Source organism: Cervus canadensis, chromosome 13 (genome assembly GCF_019320065.1).
Source record: "Cervus canadensis isolate Bull #8, Minnesota chromosome 13, ASM1932006v1, whole genome shotgun sequence".
In the NCBI taxonomy this organism is placed as follows: Eukaryota; Metazoa; Chordata; class Mammalia; order Artiodactyla; family Cervidae; genus Cervus; species Cervus canadensis.
In genome coordinates, this window is record NC_057398.1 from 17,351,947 (window position 1) to 17,364,915 (window position 12,969).

General features: G+C 42.8%; 1 protein-coding gene across 3 annotated transcripts in view; it reads right to left on the reverse strand.

Moving 5' to 3' along the window:
- The window catches only part of CACNA1E (calcium voltage-gated channel subunit alpha1 E), a 406,234-nt gene that overhangs the window by 148,930 nt on the left and 244,335 nt on the right, over positions 1–12,969 (reverse strand). For all 3 annotated transcript variants that reach the window (XM_043485827.1, XM_043485828.1, XM_043485826.1), the window contains exon 8: positions 8,797–8,900. In XM_043485827.1, coding sequence (XP_043341762.1) covers positions 8,797–8,900 — 104 coding nt within the window. The remainder of the gene's footprint in view (positions 1–8,796; positions 8,901–12,969) is intronic.

Consider the following 12,969-nt stretch of genomic DNA (forward strand, 5'->3'; position numbering starts at 1 on the left):
TTACACGTTCCTGACAGCCAACCTGATGGAAAGCTCTTCTCCCATCTGGCTGGCCATTACTCATCTTCTTCAAGTGGCCCTGCCTGATCCTTGCCCCCGTCTAATATAAATGTGCACCCTGAGCTATGTCTCTAATAGACTACAAGCTCCTTGAGGACAGCAGCTCTCTGTCCCTGTTCGATCTCATTCCCAGCCCCGAGCAGCAAGAACCCAGGAACTGCTTGCTGAGTTTCTCCCACTGATTCCAGGATCAGAATCCTGGGAGAAGAATTACCCTGTGGCTTATGCACAGGCTCATCTTAGCCAGTCTCCTTTGATGTCAGCTTGCCTCTGGACCATGACACACAGGCCAAACTAATACCCACCAACTCCTCAGAGGAGCGTTGCATGCTCACCTGGACCATTGAGCTGGACAAGAATAACTTCCTTCCTAAGACCACCAGCTATTCCTATCTCAAGTCAGGCCTGAGAAATACTTAGATGCCAACTCCTAACATACAGAGGGAAGCAATGGCAGGTGACTCAGGAGATTCAAGGTTTAATTCTGAAGATACATTCTTTAGCTTCTTCCTTGTGGATAGGACCTAGGTCCTATTCACCTTTGTACACTTAAGAATGCCTCGCAAGATAGTAGGTGCCCAAAATATATGACATATGAATCAAACTTTTGATAGGGCCAGAATTCTGGATCTATTGAATTTAGACACCATTACATGTAATTTTGAATGATTTCCTTAACTAATCTACAATCTTTTTATTTTATTCATCGTTGTAATCTCAGTGTCTGAGATTTCCTTCTGGAGAAGGAAATGGCAACCCACTCCAGTACTCGTGCCTGGGAAATCCCATGGATGGAGGAACCTGGTATGCTACAGTCCATGGGGTCACAAAGAGTCAGACACAACTAAGCGACTTCACTTCACTTTAACCTCAGTGTCTAGTACAGTGTCTTAAGCATAGTAACCATACAATCAGCTTTTGTTGAATTGCCCTGAACTTGTCAAAGCTATCCAGCAAATGAGTTGGTGGCAAGACAGACCTCAGCAGTTATCTGGTGATAGTTATCTTGCCAGTAACAAGAGCCACTCCACTCAATCAAGATATGCATGCCAGGCTTCCCTGTCCATCGCCCACTACTGGAGCCTACTCAAACTCGTGTCCATTGTGCCGGTGATGTCATCCAACCATCTCATCCTCTGTCATCCCCTTCTGCTGCCTTCAATCTTCCCCAGCATCAGAGTCTTTTCCAATGAATCAGTTCTTCACATCAGGTTGCCAAAGTATTGGAGTTTCATCTTCAGCATCAGTTCTTCCAACGAATATTCAGGACTGATTTCCTTTAGGATGGACTGGTTGGATCTCCTTGCAGTCCAAGGGACTTTGTATGTACAAGGGACTTTATATGTATCAGGCCACACTGTGTATGTGAAGACCAGTGTGTGTGAATAAGTATGTGCATCAATGTATGGACAGCTTAAAACTGGCACCAACATCTGTATGGTCAGGATGATATTCTAGGTTAACCATTAGCTGGTTTTCTTTAGTTATGCCATGTTGGGAGCCCATATTCCTGGATATGGGCCATGTGGTGTAGGTGTATCAGAACAAGTCTCTAACCACAGGTGGGAAATTATAACCTTTGACCATAACTCTGCCAGTAACTAGTTGGGGCTCAGAATCTCTAAACCCTCTTCTTTCCATCCGTAAATAAATAGAGTATCTACCTACTGCACACAGCTGTTACAAGGAACATATAAGAGCAAGAAGCAAAGGTGCTCTGAAAACTATGCCATACTTTATACACACGCTCCCTGTATATGCATGTGTCAGCAGTTCCTGGCTTAGCTGTCCCTGCCCTGGTTTGGAGACAGCATGATGGCTCCCTCAAGACTCTCTCCCTCTCTCCAGAAACCCTGGGAGCAGAGGGTAGAGGTAATGGGATAAGGGTCACTTTCTGTTTGCATGAGCCTTCTGCCCTGTCACCCCTGACTGCACCTCAGGACATGCTTCTGCAGCCCTGGTTTGTTTCCATGGAGACAGGAAGCTCTGCTTCTCTTCAAGCCTAAGCTAATAGTTTTCATCAAATCCCATTTCCTCCAAGACAAGTAAAAATGCGACAAAGCTATCCACAGTTCCTGTTTAAATACACTGAGACTCTCAAACATACCTCTGAGCCCTCTACCCACCTAGGCCTGTGCTTCTAGGATGGGTGCCACAGTCACTTTCACACCTGGTGGGTCATGAGCACTCGTGTGGGTTACCTGCCCTCCCTTACTGGACTCTTATCATTTGCCCAACAGGATCTCCTCCTTCCATAGCTCTTTTTCTGCTTTAGGAAGCCTCAGGGCCTAACATTAAACTGCCTGCAGGTCACAGGGAACACGTGCCCCAGAGATAAAACCTTCAACCTTCTCCCTGGTTTATACATGCAACTCCCAACCAACCCCTTACTCCAAGCAGAACACCTACATCCCCATTCAGGGGCATGTGAGAACCAGACAAAGCGAGAGAGAGAACCCACACCCCCACCACCCTGTACACAGAACTAGCTGCTGCCGAACCGTCTACAGACACACCAGTGGAACCACATAGGTGTTGAGTATCAGGAGAAGGAGAAACCAGGACAGAACTATTCCAGCTCCAGTCCACAAGGCTCCTATTGTTAACACTCTTTTAAATGTCAGAATGTCTTCACACCAGCTGTTCCCAGCTGCTGCTGTCACCTCCGAACCTTCTCCAGAAGTGCTAAGGAGGCATGTGCCATGCTACTTCTGTTTCATCTCCCAACCAGAGGAGGCCGCCTTCCGGTCAGAGAGGAGCTCACAGTCTGACAGTGGGCTCGAGCCCAATATCACACGCTGCTACTTGGATGATAGCCACCTGCACCTAACAGTGAGAGAAAATGAGCATCAATATTATCAGACGGGGTAAGAGCTGACAGCTACTCCATGCCATAGCTGGGCCTCAGCCTGGGAGAGGGATATTGCTATCCCATTTCACAGGGGAGGAAGCAGGCGCAGAGTAACGTCCAAATGCACACTAATAAGCAGCAGGGTTAGGATTTCACCCATGGAAGAAAAAACCATGACAAACCTAGACCGCACATTTAAAAGCAGAGACATCACTTTGCCGACAAAGGTCCACAGAGTCAAAGCTATGGTTTTTCCAGTAGTCATGTATGGATGTGAGAGCTGGACCATAAAGAAGGCTGAGCACCAAACTGATGCTTTCAAACTGCAGTGGTGGAGACGACTCTTGAGAGTCCCTTGGACAGCAAGGGAGATCAAACCAGTCAACCCTAAAGGAAATCAACTCTCAATATTCATTGCAAGAACTGAGGCTGAAGCTCCAATACTTCAGCCACCTGATGCAAAGAGCTAACTCACCAGAAAAGACCTTGATGCTGAGAAAGATTGAGGGCAGGAGGAAAAGGGGACGACAGAGGATAAGATGGTTGGATGGCATCTTCGACTCAATGGACATGAGTTTGAGCAAACTCCATGAGATGGTGAAGGACAGGGAAGCCTGTCATGCTGCAGTCCACGGGGTCGCAGAGTCGGACACGACTTAGTGACTAAACAACATGACTATCAGATGCCAAAGTTCGCACTTCTTCCAACCTACCATGCTTTCCCACCAGGGTAAATATGTAGAATTCAAACAGGCAATTCCAAACTAGCGCTAGTACATCAGAGCAGACACAGTCAGACACAGGACTGTCTTTCAGCGCCAGTGTTCTGTCCCCTTCCAGCTCTGTCAAGACACATTCTCAACCCATATCGGAACTTTATCTGGAACATCACTGACTTGTTATTCAAAAGTGAGAATCTGACTTGAATTTTTCCAACTAAAACATCGACACACTTAGGAAATAAGTAAGGACAAAATGTAGCAGATAAGATTATACAAATGGGAGATTATCCCCTCAGTAGAAATACAAGAAGAAAGAAGTCTGTGGTCAGACCCATCCTGGGCAGCCATTAAAATAGAAGACTTGAGTTGCAGCTACAGGATATGTGGAGACAATTACCTATTGAACATAAAGGATGTCAACGAACGCTCACTGAATGAGCACCTACTTAAGAAATCCTGTTACATCTGTGACTCTCCGCTCCAGACACACACTATTAAGAACTCCTTCACACTGTCTCCTGTTTTTCCTTCATAACCATTTCACAAGTCACCCAAGGCTCTTACTACTACAGAGTTGACTAATACATCAGGGTTTTCTCTTAATCTTCCTGCATCTGGTCTCTCCCCAGGCCAATCCTCTTCCTGGGGAAGAGAGATTGGTCTCTTCCTCAGGTCAATGTCTCATACAGACCTTTTGTCCTATACTTTTGTGTGTGTGTATGATCATTATAAAATTTAATTTCTATTTTTCTCAAAGTTATGCATGTTGTGCTTTAAAGTCAAATATTTTTTAAAGCTTATAGTGAAAAAACAGCAGCCCACAGCCTCACCCTTTCTCACCCCTAAATCTGACTCCCCATAGGCAACCACTTGTAATTCTTTTACCTGCTTCTTCTAATACTCATTTCCAATTTTCTAAATATTATACTTATACAACTGCTACTTCTTAATCTTTCCATTTTAGGTATTGCTTAAGGACTTTCCCACTGTGGAACCTAAGATTTCAGTCTCTGACATTCCCTTCTCCTCCCCCTACTTATTCTCTCTTATGCTCTCAAGGCAACCATAGCACCATGGGGGCTATCTCAAAATCCAGTGTGAACAACGCACACCTGACTGACAGTTGAGCTGTACGGAGTACCTACTTTGCTTATATTCTTTTCATGATAACACTTCTGTATTCTGTGGAATTCATTGCTTAGATTGATGTATGTGTGTGCAAATACATACAAATACTTATATATAGTTTTGGAAAAAACATTAAACTTTTCTAACTATACTAATACACATTGGGAATTATTAATTCCATTTTTTCTTAAAGATATCATTTTTAGAGCCTTCTGTCATTCTACTCAAGTCTGAACTTGGTGTTCCCTAGACTTTCGGACAGTTAGCATCCTAGACTTCCCTTCATCATCATCCTGGAAAACTTTCTTCCTCTCTAATGAATCTCTTGTTTCCATGAGTAGCATATGTCCTTCTCCCTCCTCAATGAATTCCTCATTTTTAGTGACTCGCATTCTCCAGTAACTTCTTCAGAAAGAGTGTCTCCAAATACGGCAATTTCATCCTCACAAATAACTGCTATTTTGGCTAGGTATTGAATCCTATCTTGGAAATTTTTTTCCTTCAGAAAGTGTTAGGAGGTTTTCTATTGGTTCCTAACTTTCAATATCATTGAGAAGTTCAAAGCCATCCTAACTCCAAAGCCATCCTAACTCCAGATTCTTTACAAATAAAATTCATCCCCTTAATAATCACCAGAAGCTTACAGAATATTATCTTACTCAGATGCTCTGAAATGTCATGATTTATCTTGGAGTGGTCTTTTCTCTTTCATTGCGTTGAGTTGTCAGTGGGCATTTTTCTTATTAATTCATCCATTCTCAGTTATCTCCATACCCACCTCCCATTTCCTTGCCATATAAATAACTGTTACATTATATTCAGTGTATATTTTTAATGAATTTTTACAAACTGTGTACATTTTTAATTTATGTGGATGATACTATACTGTTTCCTTCTTGTTTTCACTAAACTCTGCTTTCAATGTGTACATGGTCTTTGTTGCTCCTAACTGCCACATAATATGTCATGGTCTGCATCCAAGAGACAGCTCACTACTCTCTTAGTTATGGATACCCAGATTTTCGCTAAGTCTCCACTATAAAAACCTAATGACAGAAAGAGTGTCTTTGCACATGTATCAACAGATCTTTTAAATTTGGCAATGTGAGTTTACTAGTTCTAAGAACATCTTTGGTATTTTTCTTTATTAATTTTCTATCCATTTCCCTATTTTCTTTATGGAATTTTTATTAGTTCAATGTTGAAACAAATCTTTGATTTTCTTATTTTTGTTTTACTTTCTGTGCAATTTAAACTTTATAGTCCTACCATTTACTGTTTATTACATTTTTATACATTTTACATTAATTCATTGTACATTAATATATATTTTACATTAATTCTTTTACATTAATTTCCAAATGCTCTTAACTGCTAAGTGTTCTTTTTCATAGCAATCTAATATCTTGTGGATAATCTCTTCTATCTCTGCTGATATTAATTATGCTTTTAAAAAATTACTTTCTGCTCCCTTCATTATTCATATTCCCTCAAGCTCCTTCTATTTATTTATTATTTTGATTTGTCTTCGTGTTGGACCTTTTCTTTGAATGCTGATGACCCCTAACCGTGTTCATATTTAAGATCAAGGCACAAAAGGCTTCTTGGAAGCTCCTGTGAATGGTTGGGGCTTATAGAATGGGGCAGGGGGTGTAATGGATGACTCAGAGAAGGCAATGGCAACCCACTCCAGTACTCTTGCCTGGAAAATCCCATGGATGGAGGAGCCTGGTAGGCTGCAGTCCATGGGGTCCCTAGGAGTCGGACATGACTAAGCAACTTCACTTTCATTTTTCACTTTCATGCATTGGAGAAGGAAATGGCAACCCACTCCAGTATTCTTGCCTGGAGAATCCCAGGGACGGAGAAGCCTCGTGGGCTACCATCTATGGGGTCACACAGAGTTGGACACAACTGAAGCAATTTAGCAGCAGCAGCAATGGATGACTAGTACTTGCCTCTCCCAAAGATGCGTCCACATGCTAATTCCTGGAATCTGTGAACACTCCCTTATTTGGAAAAAGGTAATGTAATTAAGGATCTTGAGATGAAGAGGTCATGCTGGATCATCCAGATGACACTAAATCCAACAAGTGTCCTCATAAGAGAGAGACAGAAGGAGGTTTTAGACAGAATAGGAGGCAATGCAGCCACAGAGGCAGGGAGTGGAGTGATATAGTCACAAGCCTAGGAATGCCTGGGGCCAACAGAGGTTGGAAGAAGGAGGAAAGAAATTCTCCCCTAGATCCCTTGGAGGTAGCATCACCCTGCCAGATTTTGGCCCTCTAACCTCTATGAGACAATTTCTCTCACACTCTTAAACCACCTGGTTTGTGATAATTTGTTGCAGCAGCCAAAGGAAACTAATAAGTGAACCTCACCACAAGTGATGGGTCAGACCATTTTTCTGGTCACCGTCAAATATCAGGATACAAAGGTCTTTTCTCTTCAGATGGATGGTTTTCCACAGAGGAATGCTGTGAAACCCTCTCCCTCTCCTTCCCCAGACTGCTACAGTTCTGAGAGCCAAGCAGTAGAATTGGGCTGGAAACATGACATCCAGTTTGTGGACTTTCATATAATACTTCTGCTTTCATTACAAGAGATCAACCCCATCTAATATTAAACTCTGTTTAAACATGGTGGGTTGAACCAAGTTGGTCATCTCCTGTGTGTCCACAAACCCAAGCTTTTCTGATTCAGCCTTGAGAGAGAGGAAGTCTTCTAACTAGGGCAGTGTGGGGTTGGGTGGGGCAGACACCTATGAGTACTGTTTGGTTGAGGGGAGGACATATCTAAATGTTCCTCACAAGGATTTATGAAAAATCTTGTTTAGCATCCCCCATAACCCAGCTTTACATGATGCCTCAATTCCTGACCCTTTCTTGGCATTCCTCATTGTAGTTAATGGAGCCTCAGCTTTCATGCCACTAGATTAGTTATCATTTACTCTCTGTCTCAGACATTTTGTTGGCAACTCTCATTTGTTTTCATACCCTCTCCTATTCTCTCTGTCACTGCGTCCTTCTCAAAATTTATTTCCTGTGTTTGTGGATGTACAAGAGATAGCCATCTTGGTTCAATCCACCATGCTTAAACAGAAGCACCACTTTATAAATTTCCATTTCAAGAACATTTGCCATTCAGACAAGAAATTATGTTCAGTTTTGCTCAGAAAACAGAAGACCCTCTACGACCCTGTTTTTGCCCTTCTATTTTCTCCTTTCAATTCCCAAAGTGAAATTTCCACTTAAGTTAAATTAGGTCACATCATAGTCTTCTCACTCTCCATAACAAATCCCATTTCGTCATGTTGGCTTATGGGGGGTGCTCCCCTTTCTGGAATATTCACTCCCATGTATTCTATTTTATTCTATTACATATTTTGAATCCCAAACAAAATCCCAATCCTTTATGAAACCATTCCTGATAACTTCAGACTATATAGATTTGTCCCTTCCCCAAACAGATGAACTATAACTTATATTAGCAAGTAAACAAACTTCTGCTCCCTAACTGTTTCAAGTGTTGTTGTTGTCTTTTCAGCAAAACATAAGTTTTTTAAGGGCAAAAACTATGCCTTAAACTTTATGTGCTCCTTGTAATGCTTATCATGGCAATGAACACTGAATGTTTGTTAACTGATGTACAGTAATTCAAGCCACAAATATGAAATTTGATGTCCAATACAAGATAGATTAAGAACTTTTTGAGGATACAGTCTGTATCTTATTAAACATTATATGCTTAACAACCAGCACAGCATTTAACAAAAATGGTCTCTTTTGAGTGATGGAATGAAAGAATGGATAAATGGACCCTCACTACATGTCATGTTCAATGTTGTACCAACTTAAGATTTTTAATTCCTAAGAATACTAAAGATGATTAAAACGACTGTATTCCCAGCATCTAGAGCAGCTTTTGGCCCAAAGGGGCTGCTCAGTAAATGAGGGTTGCATGAACGAATTTGCAAGAAGTCCAGAGCATTAGTTTATAGTCAGAGAGAAGAGAAAAGAGAAACATCTGGCTTACCCGGAAAGCACTCCCAGGACGAGGTTGAGAACAAAGAAGGATCCAATGATGATGAGGGGGATGAAGTACAGCCAATTCCAGGTGGCTCCTAAGGCATCATTGGTCTGAAAGAAAGAAAAATGGTTCTTTAGTATTATACTTCATCAAAACCATCTGCCAGGTGAAGGCCTCCATTCCCACAGCTTCACATGGAGGGTTATGCAACAAGCACAGTGCAATACAAACATACACTGCATTGCTTCACTCCCGATTTGATGTGATTATAGATTAACTCATTCTCCCATGTATACTGTGCAGGGCACCATGTCACTGTCATACAACAGCCTGCATTTGAATAGTCTAATATCCTCACCCAATGGATAACAGTCCAGAAAGGTCAAATATTTTTCTAAGATCACACAAATAATCACTGGTTTTACAGTGTTCGGTGATGTGGGTTCTAAGCCTTTCTACTCTAAATTAGGCAAATTTTCAAAAGACAGAGGCAAGGTACGTCCATCATTTTAGTCCAGGGATTTTGGTAAAGGCTATGACAGGTTGCTTGGAAGAGATGAGTGTTATCCACGTCCTGCTCAGCTCCTGACCCTGGGCTCTGGCTTTCTTTCTTCCATCACATCATGGTCCAACAGTACACAGCTAGACCAGGCCAGGCCCTGGGAAGACTCTGGAAAAACAAGGAATAAATCTAGACTTGAAAAGGGATCCCTTATTCTCTCTGTAATGCTAACACATCGTGAACTAAACCCTGCATGGAAATCCACATTCTGGATTCTAATACCACAAGTGTGACGCCAGGTCTCTGAATGGTAGGGGTTGAGGGAGGATCACACCACGTGGCTCAAGAAAGAGAAAAATCAACTCTTGGTAGGATTTCTCATTAAGCGCCTTGAAACGGTTTTGGAACATTTTGAAAGTCCCATCTAACACTTGGATCTCTCAACTCAGCTTTCCCTTGACTCTCTCTCCCCATGATATCAACCCCAAATCCTCCTAATTAGTCCACTTGAATTACATTTTGCATACATAGGGCTTTGAAATCCCTCCCAATCCCATCCTACTCTCACACACAAACTTTAATACTTGTTTGAAACTCAACAGTTTCTAGAAAGATATCTTATTCCCAATTCACTGGAGAAACAAGGCCATCCAAATCAAACGCCATGCCTAAAATTCGCACACTAAATTAGCAAAATGAAGATCCGAACTCAGAATTTCTATGGCAAAGTGTTTCTTGTCCTGATGTACCTTTTTCTCCCTCTCACTTTGCCAACATATTTTGATTCATCATCTTCCTGCTTCCCGTGGACTTCTATGACATTCTATCTTGTTTTTCCCCCAAATTATCTCATTTTCCTTCTGCCTCCCAATCAAATATGTCAGCCTATAAAATACAGCCTCCCACTGATCATGGCAATATCACTGCACAATAGATTTTTCCATTAAAAAACAGCTTCTAAGGCAACCTCTTTCACCAAACTTGTCTCTTTGTCTTGCCCCTACACTGTTCAGAGAGGTATGTTTGCAAACGAAGCAGAATAAGAGATAAAAACAAACACCTTCTGAACTGAATGAACAAAAGAAGAGACCTGACAATTTCAGTAAATAAGAGCTAGTGTTTTGGTTCAACAGGTCTGGTGAGTCAAATGCAAACAAAGAAGATGCGGGCCAGACCTTAGAGGAAACCACTCCTGGTATCAGAAGGAAGATGCAAAAGAACTAGATGCCAAGGCCTACAGGGGGTTTGAATGGACATCAGTTCAATTCAGTTATTCAGTCGTGTCCAACTCTTTGCGACCCCATGAATCACAGTATGCCAGGCCTCCTGTCCATCACCAACTCCTGGAGTTTACTAAACTCATGTCCATTGAGTTGGTGACGCCATCCAAACAGCTCATCCTCTGTTGTTCCCTTCTCCTCCCACCTTCAATCCTTCCCAGCATCAGGGTCTTTTCAAGTGAGTCAGTTCTCCACATCAAGTGGCCAAAATATTGGAGTTTGAGCTTCAGCATCAGTACTTCCAATGGATATTCAGGACTGGTTTCCTTTAGGATGGACTGGTTGGATCTCCTTGCAGTCTAAGGGACTCTCAAGAGTCTTCTTCAATACCACAGTTCAAAAGCATCAATTCTTCGGTGCCCAGCTTTCTTTATAGTCCAACTCTCACATCCATACATGATTACTGGAAAATCCATAGCTTTGACTAGACGGACCTTTGTTGGCAAAGTAATGTCTCTGCTTTTTAATATGATGTCTAGGTTGGCCATAACTTTTCTTCCAAGGAGCAAGTGTCTTTTCAACAACTCTGTGGCTTAGACAGTCACCCCCACCCTTAGACCTCTTTGGCAGCAAGAACTCAGTCTGCTCCCAGTACCCTAATCAGGGCTCAAGTGCCAATAAGCATTAGTTGGTGTCAGCAACAGCAATGATGAAATTGTGGCTTTTAAGCTCTCTTTGGTCCCAGGAGTGACTGTGCTATGTCTTGAGGATGGTGAGAGCAATTTCAGTTGGGTGACTATTTGCCAAAGATATTGCAGAGTGAAGAACAATTCCCAAATTGTGGTCTTCTTATAGCTAGTGATCTGTAAGATGCTCACATGTTCTGTGGAAAATGAGCTTCTGGAATCAAAGAAACTCGGGAAACACAGCAGATTTTATTTTTGCATTAGCCTGTGAGAAGACCCACCCAAAAGAAATAATATTCAAGTTGCTTCCTCCATCATTTCATATGATTCCTTGATTACAAACCTCCTTTTCAACAGAAACCTATTAACATATCAGAAAACACGGCCCGTGAAACACAGGGATGGAAGGACTCCTCTCACGGGCCCAGAGGCTGGGATGTGCTTTCTAACTCTTCTCTAAAACACTCAGAGTGTTGTGAGAATGTTTTGGTTTTGCTTTAACCTACATTTAGGCAAGATACTTCACTGTCTGCTCATTTCTGTACCTGGCACCTGACAAAGTGTTTGGCACACACAGGTGCTCAGCCAATCAATAAATGACCATGATTTGAGTAAAATGATTCTCGGGTTTAAAATATGCCAAAAATAAATTCATTCTGATATTCTCCCCAAGCTTTATCTGAATTGCATTTAAAAAAGTCATCCACCATGGTATTGGAGCCTGTGGAAGGAGAAGATGAGAAAAGAAAGAGAAGGAGAAAAAGAATATCCGGGAGGACCCCGGCATCATGCCCTAGGGGGTTATTAAGGATGACTGACAGCTTGAAAGGGTTTTCTGGAGAAAGCAGCTTGACGGCTCCCCTAGATTATTCACAAACCTTTTAATAGACCTGCTGCACCCTCTTAACACCTTCCTCCTCTCCCTCCGGCTTCTCTTAGATCTTCCCCTCCCATCCTTCCTCTCCAGGTGGCCTTACAGCCTCACCTCCCGTGCCTGTCGGTGGATCAATGACAGGTCCACTAAGACAAGGGAACAAACCTCAGCAGGAAGTGGGCAAGTTTGGGACTTCACGCCTCCCTCCTCCAAAATGGCAAGGTTCTTTCTGATGCTAATTAGAGTTTCAATCTCTTTCTGATTCATCATTATTACAACCTTAAAATTGTCCAGTGTAGGAGAGACAACTACTGCAGTATCTTTTGAGATGGAAGAAGAAAGCACTCAACAACTCTGAAGGCAGCAAGTGCCCTGACACCATCTGAGGTGGGAGTCAGGAGCGCCAAGCAGAAAGTTGCCAGTTCAGCTCGAGAGTAGGGACTGTGCTCCCTCTCAGGGTGGGCATGCATGTCTGTGACACAGTAGGCGGTGGGAGAGCAAAGGGGCTGCCTACGTGAGAGGAAGCATCTCCCCTTCCCTTCTCTCTCCCTGGTACCCACCCGCCCAGCTTCTGTGATCCCAAGCACCTTGGATGTGGGTGCATCACACTTCATTCTCCCTACTGATTCTTCCCTCAGGGACTGGAACAGTCACACTAAGAACTCCCTGCAAGATTGAGGGAAAGAAGAACCACAGCTCTCCCAACACGGTCCACTGATTTCTGGCTCCAGGAGAGAGAGAGTCTCACGGTGGAAGCTTCCCTGCCCAGCCCAGTATTATGGAGCAGCTTAAGTATAAACCAGCCCCTCCTTGCAAAGAAGGCTTGACAACGCATTCCAGCCTCCTCCTTCCCCACCATTCATGGAACACCTACTCTTTGGCAGGCAGTACCCGAAG